Source organism: Triticum urartu, chromosome 1A (assembly GCF_056163025.1).
Source record: "Triticum urartu cultivar PI428250 chromosome 1A, HENAU_Tu73, whole genome shotgun sequence".
NCBI classification, from domain to species: Eukaryota; Viridiplantae; Streptophyta; class Magnoliopsida; order Poales; family Poaceae; genus Triticum; species Triticum urartu.
Window position 1 is genome coordinate 219,036,740 of NC_141873.1, and position 24,090 is coordinate 219,060,829.

The 24,090-nt window shown below is 45.6% G+C and overlaps 1 protein-coding gene across 1 annotated transcript; it reads left to right on the plus strand.

Moving 5' to 3' along the window:
* Positions 1 to 1,862: 1,862 nt before the first annotated feature.
* Positions 1,863 to 21,173, plus strand: LOC147990642 (uncharacterized). Its single transcript, XM_087538330.1, has 6 exons — positions 1,863 to 2,424; positions 2,587 to 2,679; positions 3,115 to 3,543; positions 18,971 to 19,319; positions 20,455 to 20,593; positions 20,760 to 21,173. The coding sequence occupies exons 1-6, from the start codon at positions 1,863 to 1,865 to the stop codon at positions 21,171 to 21,173; spliced, it is 1,986 nt and encodes a 661-aa protein (XP_087394456.1).
* The last annotated feature ends 2,917 nt before the right edge of the window (positions 21,174 to 24,090 follow it).

Below are 24,090 nucleotides of genomic sequence, written 5' to 3' on the forward strand. Positions count from 1 at the left end.
GAGCGAGCCGTCTCCCTCTTGCACCTCGCCAAACTGTTGGTGCTCCTGTTGCTACTTCTGTGGCTCCTGCTGCTGATGCGGAGGAGGATGATTTTGCTAGCGATTACGAGGATGAGGTTGATCAAAATCAGAACTACGTGCCACCACCAGCACAGCAACCATCAGGTCGTCCACATGCAAATAATGGCAATGGTAGGGCTCACCCTCAGGTACGAGATCATGACCATCTCCCTAAACTAAAATTGAATATTCCACCATTTGAGGGTAGATATGTTCCTGATATATACCTTACTTGGGAGTTAGAAACTGAACAACGATTTACATGTTTACAATATCCCGAGGAGAGACGTGTTCCTGCTGCTGTTTGTGCATTCACTAGTTTTGCATGTGTTTGGTGGTCTGAGCATTGTAGATTATATCCCATTCCTGCTACTTGGGCTGCTTTGAAAACTGCTATGCGTACTCGTTGGGTTCCACCATATTATCAACGTGAATTACTTCAAAAATTGCAGCGCTTAAGACAGGGAAAAAATTCTGTAGAAGAATATTATCAGGAATTACAAACTGGCATGATTAGATGTGGTATTGTTGAGGAGAATGAAGCTATGCTTGCACGTTTTATGGGTGGATTAAATAGAGAGATTCAGACGATTCTAGAGTATAAGGAGTATACTAATATCACTCGTTTATTCCATCTTGCTTGTAAAGCTGAACGTGAAGTGCAGGATCAACAGGCATTGGCGCGGACTAACTTTTCTGCAGGTCGACCTTCTTCATGGACACCACGTGCATCATCTACTTCCACACGTTCTGCTTCACCGGCGCCTCCGTCGGCTGCCACCTCCAACCGTGATACAATAAAGCAGGCACAATCACCACTATCTGCCAAGAGCACACCTTCTGGGCCTGCAAAGAGCTCTTCTTCATCCATGGCATCAACAGGGCAAACACATGATATTATTTGTCGACGTTGCAAGGGTGGAGGTCATTATGCGAGAGAATGCCCATCTAAGCGTGTGATGATTGTTACTGAGGATGGTGGGTATGAGTCCGCTAGTGACTATGATGTGGAGACTTTGGCTCTTATTACACGTGACGAACACGGTGGAGACGATTCTGATCATGAGACGCAATACATGGCTCCTGAAGATGCTGACAGGTATGAATGTTTAGTTGCTCAACGTGTTTTGAGTGTGCAGGTTACACAAGCTGAGCAAAATCAGAGGCATAATTTGTTCCATACAAAGGGAGTTGTGAAGGAACGTTCTGTTCGCGTGATCATAGATGGAGGGAGTTGCAACAACTTGGCTAGCATCGAGATGGTGGAGAAGCTATCTCTCACCACAAGACCACATCCACATCCTTACTACATCCAATGGTTCAACAACAGCGGCAAGGTTAAGGTAACACGTACTGTTCGTGTGCATTTTAGTATCTCTACATATGCTGATTATGTTGATTGTGATGTGGTACCGATGCAAGCATGTTCCTTATTACTTGGTAGACCATGGCAATTTGATAAAAATTCTATTCACCATGGTAGAAACAATCAGTATACTCTTGTTCATAAGGATAAAAATATTACTTTGCTTCCTATGACTCCTGATTCCATTTTGAAAGATGATATTAATAGAGCTAATAAAGCAAAACAGGAGAAAACTAAGAGTGAAAATCAGATTGTGGCAAAAGAATTTGAGCAACAAATGCAGCCTAATAATAATAAACAATCTAGTGTTGCTTCTGAAATTAAATTGAAAAGTGCATGTTTACTTGCCACCAAATCTGATATTGATGATCTAGATTTTAGCAAATCTGTTTGCTATGCTTTTGTGTGCAAAGAGGCATTATTTTCATTCGAGGACATGCCTTCCTCTTTGCCTCCTGCTGTCACTAACATTTTGCAGGAGTTCGCCGACGTCTTTCCACAAGACGTGCCACCGGGATTACCACCTATTCGCGGGATTGAGCATCAAATTGACTTAATTCCCGGTGCATCATTACCCAACCGGGCACCATACCGTACCAATCCAGAGGAGACGAAGGAGATTATGCGTCAAGTACAAGAACTGCTCGACAAAGGTTATATACGTGAATCCCTTAGTCCTTGTGCTGTTCCTATCATTTTAGTGCCGAAAAAGGATGGTACGTCGCGTATGTGCGTTGATTGTAGAGGCATTAATAATATTACTATTCGTTATCGTCATCCTATTCCTAGGCTAGATGATATGCTTGATGAATTGAGTGGCTCTACAATATTCTCCAAAGTTGATTTGCGTAGTGGTTACCATCAAATTCGTATGAAATTGGGAGATGAATGGAAAACAGCATTTAAAACTAAGTTTGGATTATATGAGTGGTTAGTCATGCCTTTTGGGTTAACTAATGCACCTAGTACTTTCATGAGGTTAATGAACGAAGTTTTACGTGCTTTCATTGGACGATTTGTGGTAGTTTACTTTGATGACATATTGATTTATAGCAAATCTTTGGAGGAACATTTGGAACATTTACGTGCTGTTTTTATTGCTCTACGTGATGCACGTTTGTTTGGTAACCTTGGAAAGTGCACCTTTTGCACCGACCGAGTATCTTTTCTTGGCTATGTTGTTACTCCACAGGGAATTGAAGTTGATAAAGCCAAGATTGAAGCTATTGAGAGTTGGCCGCAGCCCAAAACGGTCACACAAGTGAGGAGTTTCCTTGGCCTCGCTGGTTTCTATAGGCGTTTTGTGAGAGATTTCGGCACCATTGCTGCACCTCTCAACGAGCTTACAAAGAAGGATGTACCTTTTGTTTGGGGTACCGCACAGGAAGAAGCCTTCACGGTATTGAAAGGTAAGTTGACACATGCTCCTTTACTCCAACTTCCTAATTTCAATAAGACTTTTGAGCTTGAATGTGATGCTAGTGGAATTGGATTAGGAGGTGTGTTATTACAAGATGGGAAACCTGTTGCATAATTTTCTGAAAAATTGAGTGGGCCTAGTCTGAACTATTCTACTTATGATAAAGAATTATATGCTCTTGTTCGGACCTTAGAAACATGGCAACATTATTTATGGCCCAAGGAATTTGTTATACATTCTGATCATGAATCTTTGAAACACATTAAAAGTCAAGCAAAACTGAACCGTCGACATGCTAAATGGGTTGAATTCATTGAGACTTTCCCTTATGTGATTAAACACAAGAAGGGTAAAGAAAATGTTATTGCTGATGCCTTGTCTCGTCGTTATACTATGCTTTCACAACTTGACTTTAAAATATTTGGTTTGGAGACCATCAAGGATCAATATGTTAATGATGCTGAATTTAAAGATGTATTGCAGAATTGTAAGGAAGGGAGAACTTGGAACAAGTTCGTTCTTAACGATGGATTTGTGTTTCGTGCTAACAAGCTATGCATTCCAGCTAGCTCCGTTCGTCTTTTGTTGTTGCAGGAGGCGCATGGAGGAGGATTAATGGGACACTTTGGCGTCAAGAAGACGGAGGATATACTTGCTACACATTTCTTTTGGCCAAAGATGAGACGGGATGTTGAGCGTTTTGTTGCTCGCTGCACTACATGTCAAAGAGCTAAGTCACGACTCAATCCTCATGGTTTATATATGCCTTTGCCTGTACCTAGTGTTCCTTGGGAGGATATATCTATGGACTTTGTTTTAGGTTTACCTCGAACAAAGAAGGGGAGGGATAGCATATTTGTTGTCGTGGATAGGTTCTCGAAAATGGCACACTTTATACCATGTCATAAAAGCGATGATGCTGTTAATGTTGCTGATTTGTTCTTTCGTGAAATTATTCGCTTACATGGTGTGCCAAATACTATTGTTTCAGATCGTGATACTAAATTTCTTAGCCACTTTTGGAGATGTTTATGGGCTAAGTTGGGGACTAAGCTGCTTTTTAGTACTACTTGTCACCCCCAAACTGATGGACAAACTGAAGTAGTCAATAGAACATTGTCTACTATGCTTCGGGCTGTTTTGAAGAATAACAAGAAAATGTGGGAAGAATGCTTGCCTCATATTGAATTTGCTTATAATCGTTCATTGCATTCTACTACGAAGATGTGCCCTTTTGAAATTGTGTATGGTTTCCTACCTCGTGCACCTATTGATTTGTTGCCTCTTCCATCTTCGGAGAAGGTTAATTTTGATGCTAAAGAACGTTCTGAATTGATTTTAAAAATGCATGAGTTAACTAAGGAAAACATTGAGCGTATGAATGCTAAATATAAACTTGCTGGAGATAAGGGTAGAAAACATGTTGTGTTTGCACCTGGAGATCTTGTTTGGTTACATTTGCGTAAAGATAGATTTCCTAATCTGCGCAAATCAAAGCTAATGCCACGTGCTGATGGTCCTTCTAAGGTTTTAGAGAAAATAAATGATAATGCATATAAACTTGAGCTACCTGCAGATTTTGGGGTTAGTCCCACTTTTAATATTGCAGATTTGAAGCCTTATCTGGGTGAGGAAGATGAGCTTTCGTCGAGGACGACTTCATTTCAAGAAGGGGAGGATGATGAGGACATCAATACCATTGTTACACCCACAGCCCCTACTGTTACATATACTGGACCAATTACTAGAGCTCGCGCACGCCAATTAAATTACCAGGTACTTTCGTTTCTTGGTAATGATTCTAATGTTCATGAGATTATGATGCTGCCTAAATTGGATACATTTGTTTTGCTTTCAAATGAAGGGTCTAGCTTGGAGAAGGATGAACATTGGAGCAAGAACACGCATGAAGTTGATGGCATGCGCAAGGGGATCAAGAACGGAGTTACAAGTGATGATTTCAGGACTTTGAAGCCGCCATAAGGAGTGCATGAAGCCATGGACGAAATATACAAGATGCCACTTCATAATATTCGTCCATAGGCTATTCTAGGTGCTGCGTCACCTTATTAATGGGCCAGGCCCATGTAATTTCGAAATACTTAAGTATAGGCTATTTTTAGAGTCCGTATGTGTGGGGAAACAAGAGTTAGGGTTGGTTTCGGACCCCACCCTCAAGGGCCACGAAATTCCCCTCTCTTCCTCCATATATACAGCCCTTAGGGCGTCGTTTAGACTTTGGGTTTTGTTTAGATTAAAAGTTCGCCATAGCTGCAACTTCACGTACTTCGTTTGTGTCCAACGACCAGACCAAGACGTCACAGAACCCCACCTTGATCAATAAAGCTTTCATCTTATATTCGCAATATCCAGATTGCAATCTCAGTTTCTTGCTTGTTCTTCGTTTGCTCGCAGGAAACAGGCCCTCGTGGTCAGGTTGATCGTGCTCCGGCGTGGTCAATAACCCCTCGGAAGTTGGTTTAGCGATTGCTAAGGCGCGACGTCTCGCACGTTCGTAGTCGGATCGTCAAGGTCGACTCCCACAGAAAACGATAGACACCATCTCATCGAAACATCGGGACACCTTTGCCCCTATCAACCTCTTATGATAAACTCAGATGATGTAGGCACTCTCAGAGTCCGTATGTGTGGGGAAACAAGACATAGGGTTGGTTTCAGACCCCTCCCCCAAGGGCCACGAAATCCCCCCCCCCCTCTTCCTCCATATATACAGCCCTTAGGGCATCATTTAGACTTTGGGTTTTCTTTAGATTAAAAGTTTGCCATAGCTGCAACTTCACATACTTCGTTTGTGTTCAACGACCAGACCAAGGCGTCTCAGAACCCACCTTGATCAATAAAACTTTCATCTTATATTCGCAATATCCAGATTGCAATATTAGTTTCTTGCTTGTTCTTTGTTTGCTTGCAGGAAATAGACCTTCGTGATTAGGTTGATCGTGCTTCTACATGGTCAATAACCTCTCGGAGTTGGTTTAGCGATTTCTAAGGCGCGATGTCCTTGCATGTTCGTAGTTGGATCATGAAAGCCTACTCCTCCGAAACGATAATCACCATCTCATCGAAAGATGGGACACCTTTGCCTCTATCAACCCTCCAAGCTTGGCTTCAACCGGAGGGTAGCAGCGGTTGCCTTGGACCCGAGCGGCGGCGACCTACCATGTTCTACTCTTCCTTGTTTTCTATGTGGTGCAGCCTCATTGGCAGCAGGGCGGGGCCTCGATGCAACCGGTGACGTCCTCTATATCATTGCCTACGGGGCAGTGCCTCGACGGAGCGAGGGAAATCCTCCCCCTCGTTGTTGGTAGGGTGGGGCCTCGGCGGAGCTGGCGATGTCCTCTGCCTCATTGTTGGCGGGGCGGGGTCTCGACGGAGCAAGGCCTCGCCGAAGCCGGCAAAGTCCTCCACCTCGGTGCCGGCAGGGCGGGGCCTCGGTAGAGCCGGCATTGTCCTAAGCCTCGTCGTCGGTCTCGCCAAACAGCGCCTCGCCCGCTTCATCGCCCACTTTGTAGGCGGCCGCAACCTCCGCCACCCACATGCGGTACCGCCAGCGCGCGAGGCAGCTCTCGCGGGCGAAGCGGTACAACTCGACCAGCACCTCCTGCTCCGCCTGCTCCACGGCAATATGCTCCTCTGCCTGCAGGTGCTCCTGGAGGACATGGTGGTTGTAGGCGGCATCGGCATGTGCCTCCTAAAACTTCTCCTCACACTTCTGCCTCACCATGTCCATGTATTGGGCATGGGACTCGCCGATGGTCATGGTGCAATAAACCAGCGAGGATGGCGCGGAGGAGGTGGTTGGCACCGGATCGTCGACTACCAGGTTCTCCATTGGGATGTCATCATCCTCCGGCCGCCTGCCGGCCAGCCAGTCGGCAGCAATGGCTGCCATATCCTTCTGTTCTGTCGTCCGCCCATCCCAAAGAGCGTGAGGAAGCCATGGTGGGAGTGGTGTGGACAGGGGAAAGGGGATGGGGGCGGATGACTGTGGCTATGGCCGACGCAGCATTTCATATAGCAATGGTGGGGGCAGAGGGATGGAAGGGTGGTGCCGGAGTAGCCGCCTCGGCAACCGTGTATCATTAATGTGGCCGGTAGATGGACGGACGGACTAACAGACGTCACTTGTGTCGTTTGACCACGAAGCAATCACCTGCACCGAGAACTGGCGCGGGCGGCGTTGACTGTTTCGGGCAGAAAGCGCACGCAGGTGAGGGAGGGGGTCTGGGTGGGCCAGGGCGGCTAGACTCGTACTTGGCAGCGGTCCAGTCCAGCAGCCGGACATGTTGTCTCGCTAACGAGCTCACCGAGCTCTGCGACGACAATCAGACGATGGAAGTGGCTTCCGACTAGGAGCTGGCGCCACCGCCCAAGCCAGTTCATGCCATGTTCACCATAGAGCAGGTGTGGCCGCACTTTGACACCCTAATGGTGGAAGAGCTACCAATGAGGAGGACATGTGATGCAACCTCCGTCTCCTCAATGAGCACTGGCTCATGGAAGGGCGAATCGCCGGCGAACAAGCGAACGACAATGTCATCGCGGACATGTGGCCCTATGAACCTTGCTTCCTGAATGAGCAGTGGGCGGTGTATCAGACCATCCGTAGGGTCCGTGAGGCCCTCTGATAGAGGCGAGGGTGTCCCGATCTTTCGATGAGATGATAACTATCGATTTGGTGGAGACGACTTTGATGATCCGACTACAAACGTGCACGACGTTGCGCCTTAGCAATCGCTAAACCAATCTCCTAAGGTTACTGACGATGCCGGAAGCATGGTCAGCCTGACCACGAAGGTCTATTCCTGCAAGCAATCGAAGAACGAGCAAGAATATGATAAAGCAATCTGAATATTGCAAATATATATGAGGTATTGATAATGGTGGGGATCCGTAAGCGGTCTTGGTCTGGTCGTTGGACACAAACGAAGTACACGAAGTTGCAATGGCTAACTTTTAACTAAACAAATCCCAAGGAAAAAGCTACTAGATTGATCTACTTATATAAGAGCAAGGGGTGGCGGCCAAGGAGGTGGGAGGACGTTCCAAGGCAGCCTAAAACTAACCCTAGGTCGTACAAGGCTCATGGGCCCAAGTGGAGGTGATGCAACACCTTTGGGCTTGTAGTTTGACTCGGATTCTGCTGCAACGTCAGATTGTTTCGTCCGTAACTCAACGCTCCGGACGAATTTGAAGGTGAATCCAATTGGGTTGGAAAGAGCACGAAATCTAGTTTCCAACAAAACAAGAATCACTCAATTCGGAGTCCGTATGAAAAAGTTGTTGGCGTTTTGAGTCAGGTATGTCTGTGCAGTCCGAATCTGAATCCAGAACGTGAAAGACTTGGACTCTATCTTCTCTTGGCCCAAAAGTGACGTGAGAGGACTTTTTGAACACAACATAAACTTCTCCTTTTCCCTTATCTTCATATGTGGATTGTACAAATGTCCCATACACCTGCAATTAGACAAAACACAAAAGTGTGTGAAGTATTTTTGTTCTGGATAACATAAATAGATATTGAATAGTTTGCATTAGAAATCACGTGACAAATATGCATGTATGCAATATTTTTGGTCGTATCCAAGGTAGTCATGTCCTCATCATCCTCCCCTTTTTGAAAACAAAGTCGTCCTCGGCGTTGCTTAATCTGAAATGTGGCTAACAAAAGAGACAAGGTGTACATGTTGTATATGTATATGTCATCCAGTTTAACTTCCCTTGATTTTTGCACGTATGACACATGTATACATGAGTAACTTTCATAGTTCATAAAAACTAAAGCCAAAAAATTATCACAAGAAGTAGAAGGCATGAAAATATTAGAACTCAGTTTGCACATATAAGTGAAGCTCTTATTCATTTCAAAATATTCGCAATGTTCATCATTAAACCATCCCAACTTTGATGAATAAACCTTACTTGCATCAAATTTACATGCTACAACATGCTTAAATAAGCAAACATGCAATAAGTCATTGGACACAGAATCATCACCAAGATTGGAGGCCATATCAAAATGATTAAACATTAGTTCTTTTGCATCAACAGTTAATTCAATTGGTGCACTCAAAATTATTGATATTTCAGTTGTTTGATCACATGACGCATTCATGACAGTAACAAGATTCTCTAAAATAGGTGGTGTGCTCAAATCAACAGGTAACTCAATACATGACGCATTCAAGTTAACTAGGCATGCATCATTCTCATGTGAAGTTATATCATCAATACCTTTACTGTTACCTTGTGGCAAAGATGTAGCTGATGTAGGTACGGACGTTGACAATGTACCATACCCTTGAGATGATGCCGCGCTCATAATCCGAGGTGCAATGATGGAGGAACCCACCGGCGGTGGCGAGCATGAACTGGAATAGTAGTTGTTGTAGTCACCTAATGCATCCTCCTGTATCTGTCTCTCAAAGGTACAGGCACGGACATACATACCAGTAATGCAATGCGGAATATACTGAAATCTTGCCTGAATATTATGGTTCAAACCACCAAAAAATCTATTTATTGTATCATTCTCAGATTCTTCTATGTCACAATGATGCATATAAGATTGAACTCTTGGTAGTAAGCATGAACAGTGTTGTTGCCTTGTTTAAATTGTTCAAATTTGCGAAGCAATTCACGACGATAATAAGGAGGGAAAAATTGTTGTCTCATTACAGCTTTCAAAACTTTCCAAGTTGTGGGTTGGTTATCAATGTTTTTCTTACAATGTACACTCCACCAAACAGAAGCAAAACCAGTAAATGCTCTAATGGTAGCTCGTACTCTCTCAAGTTCAGAAAAATCATGGTGACTAAAAACTTGTTCTACTTCAAGCTCCCAAGCTAGATAAATAGCAGGATTAAATCTACCCTCAAATGATGGTAAAGAGATAACCTGACCATATGCTTGTGTGTGTTGTCCCAACTCTCGTGATGGTGAAGATGTGTCCGTCGTCCAAGAACTTCTATCTCTGGAACCTGTCATGATTAGTAGAAACAAGAACCAAAATTCGAGAATAATGTTCCTATGAACTACTAGGATGTGGTTGTAAAGTGCTCACAGTAAAGCAAATATCAATCTCTTACAAGTTCTTACCATGCGGCAGGTGGTGACAGGCAACCAGCGGTGTCAAATAACTCCGAAGATTGTGTAAAGCGATTGCCAGGGGAACGTGCGTATACACGGTGTAGAAATATGTGGAGCTGGGTTGGCTATATATGGTAGCAAAAGATTAGCAATAATCAATTCAGAGATGCAATGTTGAATAAACGCTCAACGACGGTACTGTGCTGGTCCTAGGCTAGACCGAACTAGAGACGCGAGCCTAGAACACTAATGAGGTCACGTCGTAGCACAACCAGCATCAATGAAGGATACTAAGCGGTCTTGGTCTGGTCGTTGGACACAAACAAAGTACACGAAGTTGCAATGGCTAACTTTTAACTAAACAAATCCCAAGGAAAAAGCTACTAGATGGATCTACTTATATAGGAGCAAGGGGTGGCGGCCAAGGAGGTGGGAGGACGTTCCAAGGCAGCCTAAAACTAACCCTAGGTCGTACAAGGCTCATGGGCCCAAGTGGAGGTGATGCAACACCTTTGGGCTTGTAGTTTGACTCGGATTCTGCTGCAACGTCAGATTGTTTCGTCCGTAACTCAACGCTCCGGACGAATTTGAAGGTGAATCCAATTGGGTTGGAAAGAGCACGAAATCTAGTTTCCAACAAAAAAGAATCACTCAATTCGGAGTCCGTATGAAAAAGTTGTTGGCGTTTTGAGTCAGGTGATAGAGGCAAAGGTGTCCCGATGTTTCGATGAGATGGTGGCTATCGTTTTCTGTGGGATTCGACCTTGACGATCCGACTACGAACGTGCGAGACATCGCGCCTTAGCAATCGCTAAACCAACTTCCGAGGGGTTATTGACCACGCCGGAGCACGATCAACCTGACCACGAGGGCCTGTTTCCTGCGAGCAAACGAAGAACAAGCAAGAAACTGAGATTGCAATCTGGATATTCCGAATATAAGATGAAAGCTTTATTGATCAAGGTGGGGTTCTGTGACGTCTTGGTCTGGTCGTTGGACACAAACGAAGTACGCGAAGTTGCAGCTATGGCGAACTTTTAATCTAAACAAAACCCAAAGTCTAAACGACGCCCTAAGGGCTGTATATATGGAGGAAGAGAGGGGAATTTCGTGGCCCTTGAGGGTGGGGTCCGAAACCAACCCTAACTCTTGTTTCCCCACACATACGGACTCTAAAAATAGCCTATACTTAAGTATTTCGAAATTACATGGGCCTGGCCCATTAATAAGGTGACGCAGCACCTAGAATAGACTATGGACGAATATTATGAAGTGGCATCTTGTATATTTCGTCCATGGCTTCATGCACTCCTTATGGCGGCTTCAAAGTCCTGAAATCATCACTTGTAACTCCGTTCTTGATCCCCTTGCGCATGCCATCAACTTCATGCGTGTTCTTGCTCCAATGTTCATCCTTCTCCAAGCTAGGCCCTTCATTTGAAAGCAAAACAAATGTATCCAATTTAGGCAGCATCATAATCTCATGAACATTAGAATCATTACCAAGAAACGAAAGTACCTGGTAATTTAATTGGCGTGCGCGAGCTCTAGTAATTGGTCCAGTATATGTAACAGTAGGGGCTGTGGGTGTAACAATGGTATTGATGTCCTCATCATCAGGTATGTCTGTGTAGTCCGAATCTGAATCCAGAACGTGAAAGACTTGGACTCTATCTTCTCTTGGCCCAAAAGTGACGTGAGAGGACTTTTTGAACACAACATAAACTTCTCCTTTTCCCTTATCTTCATATGTGGATTGTACAAATGTCCCATACACCTGCAATTAGACAAAACACAAAAGTGTGTGAAGTATTTTTGTTCTGGATAACATAAATAGATTATTGAATAGTTTGCATTAGAAATCACCTGACAAATATGCATGTATGCAATATTTTTTGTCGTATCCAAGGTAGTCATGTCCTCATCACCCTCTCCGTCGTCGTTCGAGTTGTTGCACTCGCCGTAGCGACGCCGTCTCGCGTTGTCAACATGGTCAACGAACATGAGGAAGATGACTTTAATTGGAGAGGATGACAGTGGGGACCCCCAGGGCCATAGTCGCACGTACGCAAGTTTCTCCTTATCATATACAACTATAATTTTTTGTTGCTTCCTCCTGGTTTCCTGACATCACGGTCCCACACCATTGTCTACCTATATAGTCAGTAAATGAGAGAATTGCACAAGGAGCGGCCTATAGTTGGGACCCAGCAGCTCGGTCAGTATTTGTGTTTTTGAGGTGTGAGCACACTTTTCCTTGAGCGATGTTTTTGTTGTTGTTCAGAGGAGCGGGGTATCAACTATGCGGGCTATTATTTTATATCGACCAAATATCCATCCCAGATATTAATTTTTTTCAAGCTGAAAATGGCTAGCCTAGCTATACTTTTTTTGAGGAATACCCAGCCCAAGTCAACTTGTTATTCTCCACCCCGCTGGGTTGCAAATCTTTCCTAGGAGGGATGCATTAGGCTTAACAAGAAAATGGGCTTTAAGAAATAATAAATGGTATGTAATTATAAAAACTAGGTTGTAACTATAAAAAAAATGCACCAAACACGTAATTAGTTAAAAAATATATTATTATTGGATTTTGAAAATTTTAATTTCATTACTTGTTGTGCGCACAATATTTTGATGGATTTTTACATAATACAAATTTATTTTGAAATTATATTTAATCTGACTCAAATTTCGAGATAAAAATATTTTGGATCCCATCAAAATATGGGAAATTTTATTGAATTCTGTTTTGAGCGGTTGGTTGAAATTATTAATCGTTGTCCTAGCTAGAAAGTGGGCTGTAATTTTAACAAACTGTAAATGGGCTGTAGTAAATTCCATTAGAATTAAAAACTGGGTTGTACATTCTTACAAATCGCAAATGGGCTATATGTTCTTTGCCACACACTTGTGGGCCTACTATGTTGACGCGTACGCAAGGCTTTGTCAACTTATAGTCAACACACGATTCTAGTAGTAGTGGTCGTTGGATGTCCATCCAACGGATGCCGTGCTTCTTTTTCAATCTTGGATATTCTTGCTTCAGTCGCCCAAACCACCGCCGGCAGTACTGCCTGCTACCGCCTCTCATGGTCGGATGTGCTGTCGCGCAAGACTCACTAGCCCACCCTACTCCCATCGCCGTCCAGGCCTTCCTCTACTCACCAACACCTCCTGTTATTCTTCGGCAACGGCAGCCTCACACCGCAGCCGAACCAGTGAACCCGCGTACTCCCCTCCGCGTGGGCATCCACCTACCTTGTCTTCCCTGGCTCCGCATTGTTCCCTTCCTAAGCATCGCCATCGTCCACCGCCTAGGTGCTGTCCGCGCAGCATGGTCAACGAACGACAGCCATCAGAAGAGGACTCTATGCGGTGAGGCCGATAGATGGACCCACCAGCTACATCTTCGCACGCAAGGTGGTGCGTCCATATTACAGGCAAAAGAAATGATTCTTCCACCTGACAACTAGGACCCACCAGCTATATCTTCGTATGCAAGGAAGTGTGTCCTTATCCTCCTTGATAGCTGGAACCCACCCGGTCGAACCATATGTAGCGTTTTCTGTCTGGTCACGAACGTGTACATACGTACTGGTCGATCGGTCTCTCTACAATGATGAGCCTTGGTCGAGCAAGCTGCTGCACATGTAGTAGTAGAGCCCCGACATAGCAGTTCGGGCAGTCCCTTCTAAATCGTGTACACGTACGTACAGCCACATGCCAAAAAATACGGCCACATACGTACATACGGACGGGGTCTCGAATGCCTAGCTACTCGCGCATATGTACGGCCAGGGCACGTGTACATGGAGAGGCAACAAACGACAGCAACGGCGCCATGTTCATCGGAAGCCAACCGGTTGGGTCGGAACGAAGAAACTGTGTCGTGTTCATCGGGAGGCAATGAAATGTGTTGTGTTCATCGGGAGCCAACCCGGCTTGGATGGAACAACCAAAACGGGGTCTAGCATACCGCAGTATGGAGGAAACGACCTTCTGTTCGAGTGCCTACGGTCGAAACGGGGTCCTGTTCATCAGAAGGGGTGTGGCATACCACAAAATGGGACTCCACGGGGTCTTGTTCATCCACCGTCTACTGCCTTGCTCCAGCCTCCACAGGCTATTGTTCATCCACCATCGACTTCCTCCAGTCTCAACCTACTATTGTTCATCCACCGTCGACTTCCTCCAGCCTCCACCAGCTATTGTTCATCCACGGGCTACTGTTCATCCAGCCTCCACCAGCTACTATTTAACTAGTCCTTGATGGAGTCCTGGTCATCCATCCTCCACCGGCTACTGTCCATCCAGGCCTCCATGGGGCCCTGTTCATCCACCCCCAACCGGCTCGGGTGTGTGGCAGCCTCCTCTCGATCAGGGTCATGTTCATCTAGCGGCAACGACCTACTACTACTACTACCATGGGGTCCTATTCATCCAACCACCACCGGGAACTGTTCATCCAACCCCCAACAACAGTCACTGTTCATCAAGAGGTAGCAGGTTCGATCGGCTTCAGTTAGCAGCAATAGTGAAGGAATCGCTCGGGTTCAATTAACAGCCAAGGGATCGATCGCTCGGGTTCGGTAACATAGCTAGTGCAATCGCTCGGGTTCAGTAACATAGCTAGTGCAATGGCTCGGGTTTAGTAAGTGAATGCCTCGCCCGGGTTCAGTTAGAGTCCAACACCTCGCACACACACGCGTATGTGTACGAGAAACGTCGAAACCTCCATGCATTGCTCGGCCACGACTACCCACCGTAACCGGGAACTCCGTGATATTCTCCTCACCCTCGCTTCTACCACGATTTCTCCTTCATGGACGGCCCGAAGAATGTCACGCAGGTGCATCCCCGGCCCGCCCATGATGAAAAGCCCATTTTCTATCATGATTTTCTGTCATAGAAGTAGGAGCCCACCACATCTATGATGATATGTGCTTTTGTCACAATTATCGTCATAAAAGTGTCATAAGCATGAAAATTTCGTTCGGGCCAAAATGTCACGGATGTGTGTGCAAGCTCCAGCGATCCATCTATGGACTGGTGCAAGCATCTCGGAGTTGGAATATACGCTTTGATGAGGTGATCAAAGCATATGGTTTAATACAGACTTACGGTGAAGCCTGTATTTACAAGAAAGTGAGTGGGAGCTCTATTGCATTTCTGATATTATATGTGGATGACATATTGTTGATTGCAAATGATTTAGAATTTTTGGATAGCATAAAAGGATACTTGAATAAGAATTTTTCAATGAAAGACCCCGGTGAAGCTGTTTATATATTGGGCATCAAGATCTATAGATATAGATCGAGACGCTTAATAGGACTTTCACAAAGCACATACCTTGACATAGTTTTTAAGAAGTTCAAAATGGATCAGTCAAAGAAAGGGTTCTTGCCTGTGTTGCAAGGTGTGAAATTGAGTCAGACTCAAAGCCCGACCACGACAGAAGATAGAGAGAAAATGAAAGTCATTCCCGATGCATCAGCCATAGGTTCTATCATGTATGCTACGTTGTGTACCAGACTTGATGTGTGCCTTTCCATAAGTTTTACAGGGAGGTACCAAAGTAATCTAGGAATGGATCACTAGACAGCGGTCAAGAACATTCTAAAATACCTAAAAAGGACCAATGATATGTTTATCGTTTATGGAGGTGACGAAGAGCTCGTCGTAAATGGTTACGTCGATTCTCGCTTCGACACTGATCCGGGTGACTCTAAGTCACAAACCGGATACATATTTGTATCAAATGGTGGAGTTGTCACTTGGTGCAGTTCCAAGCAGAGCGTCGTGGCGGGATCTACGTGTGAAGTGGAGTACATGGCTGCTTTGGAAGCAGCGCATAAAGGAGTCTGGATGAAGGAGTTCATATCCGATCTAGGTGTAATACCCAGTGCATCGGGTCCAAGGAAAATCTTTTGTGACAACACTGGAGCAATTGCCATAGCGAAGGAATTCAGGTTGGAACTGCCTCTTCCGCGAGCAAAACATGATCAGCACCAAGAGACACTTCAACTCAATTCATGAAAAGGTCAAGGATGGAGACATAGAAATTTGCAAAATACATACGGATCTGAATGTAGTAGACCCATTGACTAAGCCTCTTCCGCGAGCAAAACATGATCAGCACCAAGACTCCATGGGTGTTAGATTCATTACAATGTAATCTAGATTATTGACTCTAGTGCAAGTGGGAGACTGATGGAAATATTCCCTAGAGGCAATAATAAAGTTGTTATTATTATATTTCCTTATTCATGATAAAAGTTTATTATCCATGATAGAATTGTATTGATCAAAAACTTAAATCTATGTGTGGATACATAAACAAATATCGTGTCCCTAGTGAGCCTCTACTAGACTAGCTCATTGATCAAAGATGGTAAAGGTTTCCTAACCATGGACATGTGTTGTCACTTGATAACAGGATCACATCATTAGGAGAATAATGTGATGGACAAGACCCATCCGTTAGCTTAGCATATGGTCGTTCAGTTTATTGCTATTGCTTTCTTAATGTCAAATACATATTCCTTCGACTGTGAGATCATCCAACTCCCGGATACTAGAGGAATACTATCGGCGTTCTGGTATCAGGGGTACCCAAACTTTCCTGCATGCGGCCCAACACGCAGCCTCATCGAAGGCCCGGTACGGCCCAGCTACAAGACCCTCGCGAGGGCCCCCTGGCCTCGTGAGGCGAATGACGTCAAGACCTCTCGTTGGGCAGCATCCCGAGCCTGCCTCCCAAGGAGCAGAGACTTCTATGTAGGTACCCAGCATCCCGAGGCTCTCGATGATGTAAGCCATGACGACCAAGGCCAGGCGGGCTCCAGCGGGCATAGAGGAGGACAGTTTCCTCTTTGGTGCTAAGGAGGCAAGGACGTATGCGGGTTCCCAAGGAACCCCGCAAACATTTCCATTCTAGTGCAACGAGACCAAGAACGCTGGCTCGGTGGGACGGATGTCATTGCCGAGCCCACCTCTTCGTCACGACCAAAAGCTTTGCAGGCGAATACCACCTTTCGTCAGGGTAAGATGTACTACTTGTGCCCTTTCAAATTGGCTATTATAGGATCCCTTCCCGCCTAAGCTATGAGGGAAGAGGACCAAGGCCACTATAAGTATAGGCTAGTCTCCACCGTAGTGAGGGATCGGATCCATTCCACCTTCACTCCCAGAGCAATCGCGAGGCTACTCATCCATTGTACTAGTTCATCGTCAACCTCCTCGTGCGGCCAATCCACCACAAAGCAGGAGTAGGGATTTACACCGCAAGGTGGCCCGCACCTGGGTAAATCTCTGTATTCATCTTGATAGAGGCGAAGGTGTCCTGATGTTTCGATGAGATAGCTATTGTTTTCTGTGAAAGTCGACTTTGACGATCCGACTACGGACGTGCGAAAGCGTCACGCCTTAGTAATCGCTAAACCAACTTCCAAGGGGTTATTGACCACGCCGGAGCATGATCAACCTGACCACGAGGGTCTATTTCCTACAAGCAAACAAAGAACAATCAACAAACTGACATTGCAATCTGGATATTGTGAATATAAGATGAATGCTTTATTGATCAAGGTGGGGATCTGTGACGCCTTGGTTTGGTCGTTGAACACAAATGAAGTACGCGAAGTTGCAGCTATGGCGAACTTTTAATCTAAAAAAACCCAAAGTCTAAATGACGGCCTAAGGGCTGTATATATGGAGGAAGAGGGGGAATTTCATGGCCCTTGGAGGAGGGGTCTTAAACCAACCTTATCTCTTGTTTCCCCACACATACGGACTCTAAAAAATAGCCTATACTAATGTATTTCAGAATTACATGGGCCTGGCCCAATAATAAGGTGACGCAGCACCTATAATAGTCTCTGGACGAAATTTGTGAAGTGGCATCTTGTATATTTCGTCCAAGACTTCATGAACTCATTACGGTGGCTTCAAAGTCCTGAAATCATCACTTGAAACTCTGTTCTTTTTTCCCTTGCACATGCCATCATCTCCATGCTTGTTCTTGCTCCCATGTTCATCCTTCTCCAAGCTAGGCCCTTCATTTGTAGGCAAAACAAATGTATCCAATTTAGGCAGCATCATATTCTCATGAACATTAGAATCATTACCCAGAAACGAAAGTACCTCGTAATTTAATTGGCGTGCACGAGCTCTAGTAATTGGTCCAATATATATAGTAGCAGGGGCTGTGGGTGTAAAAATGGTATTGATGTCCTCATCAAATTTAGTATCATGATCTGAAACAATAGTATTTGGCACACCATGCAAGTGAATAATTTCATGAAAGAACAAATCAGCAACATTAGCAGCATCATCGCTTTTATGACATTGTATAAAGTGTGCCATTTTCGAGAATCTATCCACGACAACAAATATGCTATCCCTCCCCTTCTTTGTCCGAGGTAAACCTAAAACAAAGTCCATAGATATATCCTCCCAAGGATAACTAGGTGCAGGCAAAGGCATATATAAACCATGAGGATTGAGTCGTGACTTAACTTTTTGGCATGTAGTGCAGCGAGCAACAAAACACTCAACATCTTGTCTCATCTTTGTCCAAAAGAAATGTGTAGCAAGTACGTCCTCCGTCTTCTTCACGCCAAAGTCTCCCATTAATCCTCCTCCGTGCGCCTCCTGCAACATCAAAAGACGAACGGAGCTAGCTGGAATGCATAGCTTGTTAGCACGGAACACAAATCCATCATTAACGACGAACTTGTTCCACGTTCTTCCTTCTTTACAATTCTGCATTACATCTTTAAAATCAGCATCATGCACATATTGATCTTTGATGGTCTCCAAACCAAATATTTTGAAGTCAAGTTGTGAAAGCATAGTATAGAGACGAGACAATGCATCAGCAATAACATTTTATTTACCCTTCTTGTGTTTAATGACATAAGGGAAAGTCTCATTGAATTCAACCCATTTAGCATGTCTAAGATTCAAATTGGCTTGACTTTTAATATGTTTCAAAGATTCATGGTCAGAATGTATAAAAAAAATTTGGGCTGACTGCCAGGAGCTCAGGGCACTCCATGACGGGCGCCTTGGCCGCCACCCCGAGCGCGGAACCATGGCTACGACCATGGAGGAGGCTATGGCAGAGGCCGCTGGGACAACCGCAATCCTTGCTAGGACTGGTGTGACCAGCCTCGCGAGGACCACTGGTGTGGTCAGCCACGCGACGGCCCCTGGCGTAACCAGCCTCATGAAGCCCGTCCTCGGGGCAATGCCGGCCTCCCTCCGCTGCCACCACCACCAAGGAGAAATGATGACAAGACAGGATGATGGTGCTGGGGGTTTCCAAGAACCCCGTGCGGTCGCCTGCATCCTGGGGTATCACAAGCCCCTACCTCAAACCACATCTTCAAGCAGTTCTCTCGTGAGGTGAACACGGCCCTCTGGAAGCTTGAGGCTGCGTGTCCCCTTAGGTGGTTGTATTATGCCATTACCTTCAACTCCAAGGACCACCTCAAGTGCTCGGCCTCCACAGGCACGCTCCCCATGCTCTGCACGCCCACCATCAACAATGTGATGAGGACATCAATACCATTGTTACACCCACAGCCTCTACTGTTACATATACTGGACCAATTACTAGAGCTCGCGCACGCCAATTAAATTACCAAGTACTTTCGTTTCTTGGTAATGATTCTAATGTTCATGAGATTATGATGCTGCCTAAATTGGATACATTTGTTTTGCTTTCAAATGAAGGGCCTAGCTTGGAGAAGGATGAACATTGGAGCAAGAACACGCATGGAGTTGATGGCATGCGCAAGGGGATCAAGAACGGAGTTACAAGTGATGATTTCAGGACTTTGAAGCCGCCATAAGGAGTGCATGAAGCCATGGACGAAATATACAAGATGCCACTTCATAATATTCGTCCATAGGCTATTCTAGGTGCTGCGTCACCTTATTAATGGGCCAGGCCCATGTAATTTCGAAATACTTAAGTATAGGCTATTTTTAGAGTCCGTATGTGTGGGGAAACAAGAGTTAGGGTTGGTTTCGGACCCCACCCTCAAGGGCCACGAAATTCCCCTCTCTTCCTCCATATATACAGCCCTTAGGGCGTCGTTTAGACTTTGGGGGTTTTGTTTAGATTAAAAGTTCGCCATAGCTGCAACTTCTCGTACTTCGTTTGTGTCCAACGACCAGACCAAGACGTCACAGAACTCCACCTTGATCAATAAAGCTTTCATCTTATATTCGCAATATCCCGATTGCAATCTCAGTTTCTTGCTTGTTCTTCGTTTGCTCGCAGGAAACAGGCCCTCGTGGTCAGGTTGATCGTGCTCCGGCGTGGTCAATAACCCCTCGGAAGTTGGTTTAGCGATTGCTAAGGCGCGACGTCTCGCACGTTCGTAGTCGGATCGTCAAGGTCGACTCCCACAGAAAACGATAGCCACCATCTCATCGAAACATCGGGACACCTTTGCCTTTATCACAATGTCCTCGTCACCAGGACTCTCATCGATGGTGGCGCCAAGCCCAATGTTCTCTCTGTCGAGACGTTCGAGACGCTTCAAGTGCCCTATGATCAGCTCATGCCCACCAAGCCGTTCTCTGGGGTGACCGGCGACTCCACCGTCCCCTTGGGGCGGGTATGCCTCCCAATCACCTTCAGCAAGCGCGACAACTACCACACCGAGCTCATCGACTTCGACGTCGCCCACATCAGCCTCCCGTACAACACCATCCTAGGGTACCCTGCCCTTGCCAAGTTCATGGCGGCTATCCATCATGGCTACAATGTTCTCAAGATGCCAGGATGCAGCGGCATCATCACGGTCACGTGTGATGAGAAGGATGCAGTCTGCTCCCTTGAGCATGCCTACCGAGCCGTGGCTGCTCCGTGGCGCTCTGCCTGAGAAGGAGGAGGACGCGGAGCGCGTGCCCCACCAGGCCACCGCCCACTGCTTGCGGGATGGCAAGTTGTACCGAAGGCGCCCCAACGACATCTCATTGAGGTGCATTTCAGAAGATCAAGGGCGCAAGCTATTGGCAGATATCCATGGGGGAGATTGGAGGCACCATTCGTCAGCATGCACCCTTGTCGGAAAGTTGTTCCGTAGCGGGTTCTACTGGCCAACGGCGCCCCACGACACCACCAAGCTGGTCCGGTCCTGTGAGGCCTGCCAGTTCCATGCCAAGCTGATCCATCAGCCAGCGCAGGGGCTCTAGACCATCCCGCTCTCGTGGCCCTTCGCAGTCTAGGAGTTGGACATACTGGGCCCATTCCCTAGGGCGCCTGGGGGCTACTGCTACCTCCCATCGACATAGTTCACCAAGTGGGCGGAAGTGGAGCCGGTGCACACCATCCCCGCGAGATCGGTCATAAAGTTCATCAAGGGACTCGTGAGCTGGTTTGGTGTCCCCAACCACATCATCACCGAGAATGGATCGCAATTCACAAGCAATCTTTTCAGGTCATATTGTGCTAAGCTTGGAACGCAAATATGCTACGCTTCGTTGGCCCACCCGAGGAGAAATAATAACCCATAAGTATAGGGGGTCACAACAGTTTTCGAGGGTAGAGTATTCAACCCAAATTTATTGATTTGACACAATGGGAGCCAAAGAATATTCTCAAGTATTAGCAGCTGAGTTGCCAATTCAACCTGATGCATCAATACCATTGTTACACCCACAGCCCCTGCTGCTATACAAACTAGACCAATTACTAGAGCTCGCGCACGCCAATTGAATTATCAGGTACTTTCGTTTCTTGGTAACGATTCTAATGTTAATGAGAATATGATGCTGCCTAAATTGGATACATTTGTTTTGCTTACAAATGAAGGGCCTAGTTTGGACAAGAAAGATGAACCTTGGAGCAAGTTCATGCATGGAGATGATGGCATGCGCAAGGGGATCAAGAACGGAGTTACAAGTGATGATTTCAGGACTTTGAAGCCACCATAAGGAGTGCATGAAGCCTTGGACGAAATATACAAGATGCCACTTCATAAATTTCGTCCAGAGGCTATTCTAGGTGTTGCATCACCTTATTATTGGGCCAGACCCATGCATTTTTGAAATACTTAAGTATAGGCTATTTTTAGAGTCCGTATGTGTGGGGAAACGAGAGTTAGGGTTGGTTTCGGACCCCTCCTCCAAGGGCCATGAAATTCCCCCCCCCTCTTCCTCCATATATACAGCCCTTAGGGTGTCGTTTAGACTTTGGGTTTTTTTTAGATTAAAAGTTCGCCATAGCTGCAACTTCGCGTACTTCGTTTGTGTTCAACGACCAGACAAAGACATCACAGAACCCCACCTTCATCAATAAAGCTTTCCTCTTATATTCGCAATATTCAGATTGCAATTTCAATTTCTTGCTTGTTCTTCGTTGCTTGCAGGAAATAGACCCTCGTGGTCAGGTTGATCGTGCTCCGGCATGGTCAATAACCTCTCGGAGTTGGTTTAGCGATTGCTAAGGCGCGACGTCCCCACACGTTCGTAGTCGGATCATCAAAGTCGACTTCCACCAAAATGATAGCCACCATCTCATCAAAAGATCGGGCCCCTCGCCTCTATCAAGTGGTATCAGATTTCCAGGTTTCTCAGTGAGATTTTACAGCTTTTCGTAGTTTAGATCGAGTATGTTCTTCATACCTATAGTCCACAAAAAAGCCAAAAAAATTAGGGTTAGTTCATCCTATCCGAACCAATCTGAGCCTTTGCATAATCTTTTCTGTATTCGCTTTGTTGAATTTGCGGTTGCATCAACATGTCAAGTTGATGGTATTAGCGTCTAGTCCTTTAGAGTTTCGAGTTCTGTTCACAGGTTGTCACGTCGCCGCTGCCATATATCGCCACCGCATCATCATCATCGTTGCTGCCATATACCACCACCGGACCAACTTCATCGCCGCTGCCATATACCACCACCACATATTCACCGCCAATCCGAGTCCATATACGCCACCAAATATCAGTGGCCATCACGCCAATCCGAGTCCACCTGCAACATATATCCACCACCAGTCTGAGTTCCACCAGATTCATCTCCGCCACCAGTCCGAGATTCCACTAGATTCATCTCCACCACCAGTCCGAGTCCAGTAATTGTTGCTTTGTTTTCGATTTCCAAATCACGTGATACTCCGAGTCGTGACAGAGTAGGACTCCCCAACTTCCGAGCCATCCGCAGAAGAAAAATAGTTCCAGTTTAAAAAAAACGAAGTCTGGAAAATTCTGGCTAGGCAGTTTTTAGGACATTTGTAGACTTTTTCGAAAAAAAAATTGTTGCAGAGCAAAAAAAGAGAAAAAAGTGAAAAAAAGAACAAAATTCAGGGTGTGCTCCTCCCTTGTTTAAGTGCAGCGCCGTGATTTTGTTAGTGTTCTAGGCTCGCGTCTCTAGTACGGTCTAGCCTAGGACTAGCAGAGTACCGTCGTTGAGCGTTTATTCAACTTTGCGTACCTGAATTAATTATTGCTGACCCTTTTTGCTACCATATTATAAGCCTTCCCAGCTCCATATACACCTACGTCGTGCGTTTGACTCTCCCTGGTAATCGCTCTATCCAAGCTTTGAGAGTTTTGACTGCAACGGTTGCTGATCACCACCTGCTGCTTCGTAAGAACTCATAAGAATTTGAGATTCGCTTGACGGATTTGTGACTATCCACCACACCATCACCACCACTTCCTAGTAGTCTATAGGATCATATTCTTGTGTGTTTCTATTGCTGCTAACCATGACAGGATCACAAGCCGGCGAGATTGACTGGGAGAATATGAAAAACAAAGAGTTACATGATAAGTTTCAGCAAATGATGAGTGGACAGGTGGAAGATGTGCTAAATAGATTTGAAGAGGCCATGGAGAAGATAGATGGCATTGAGAAGGCGTTCAAAACAAAGCTCGATAACAAGTTTAATGAATTGCTCGCGCGTCTTCCACCACCACCACCGGCTACACCTAATGCACCTCTACAACAACAACAACAACAACATTGCCTTCCAAATCAAGTGGGACGAGCACAGCGCGTTCCCATTGACCCTGGGCAAAATTCTGGTGCCGCTGTTGATGCTTCTGTAGCTCCTGCTGCTACTACAGAGGTGGAGGACCATTACGAGGATGAGGTTGATCAAAATCA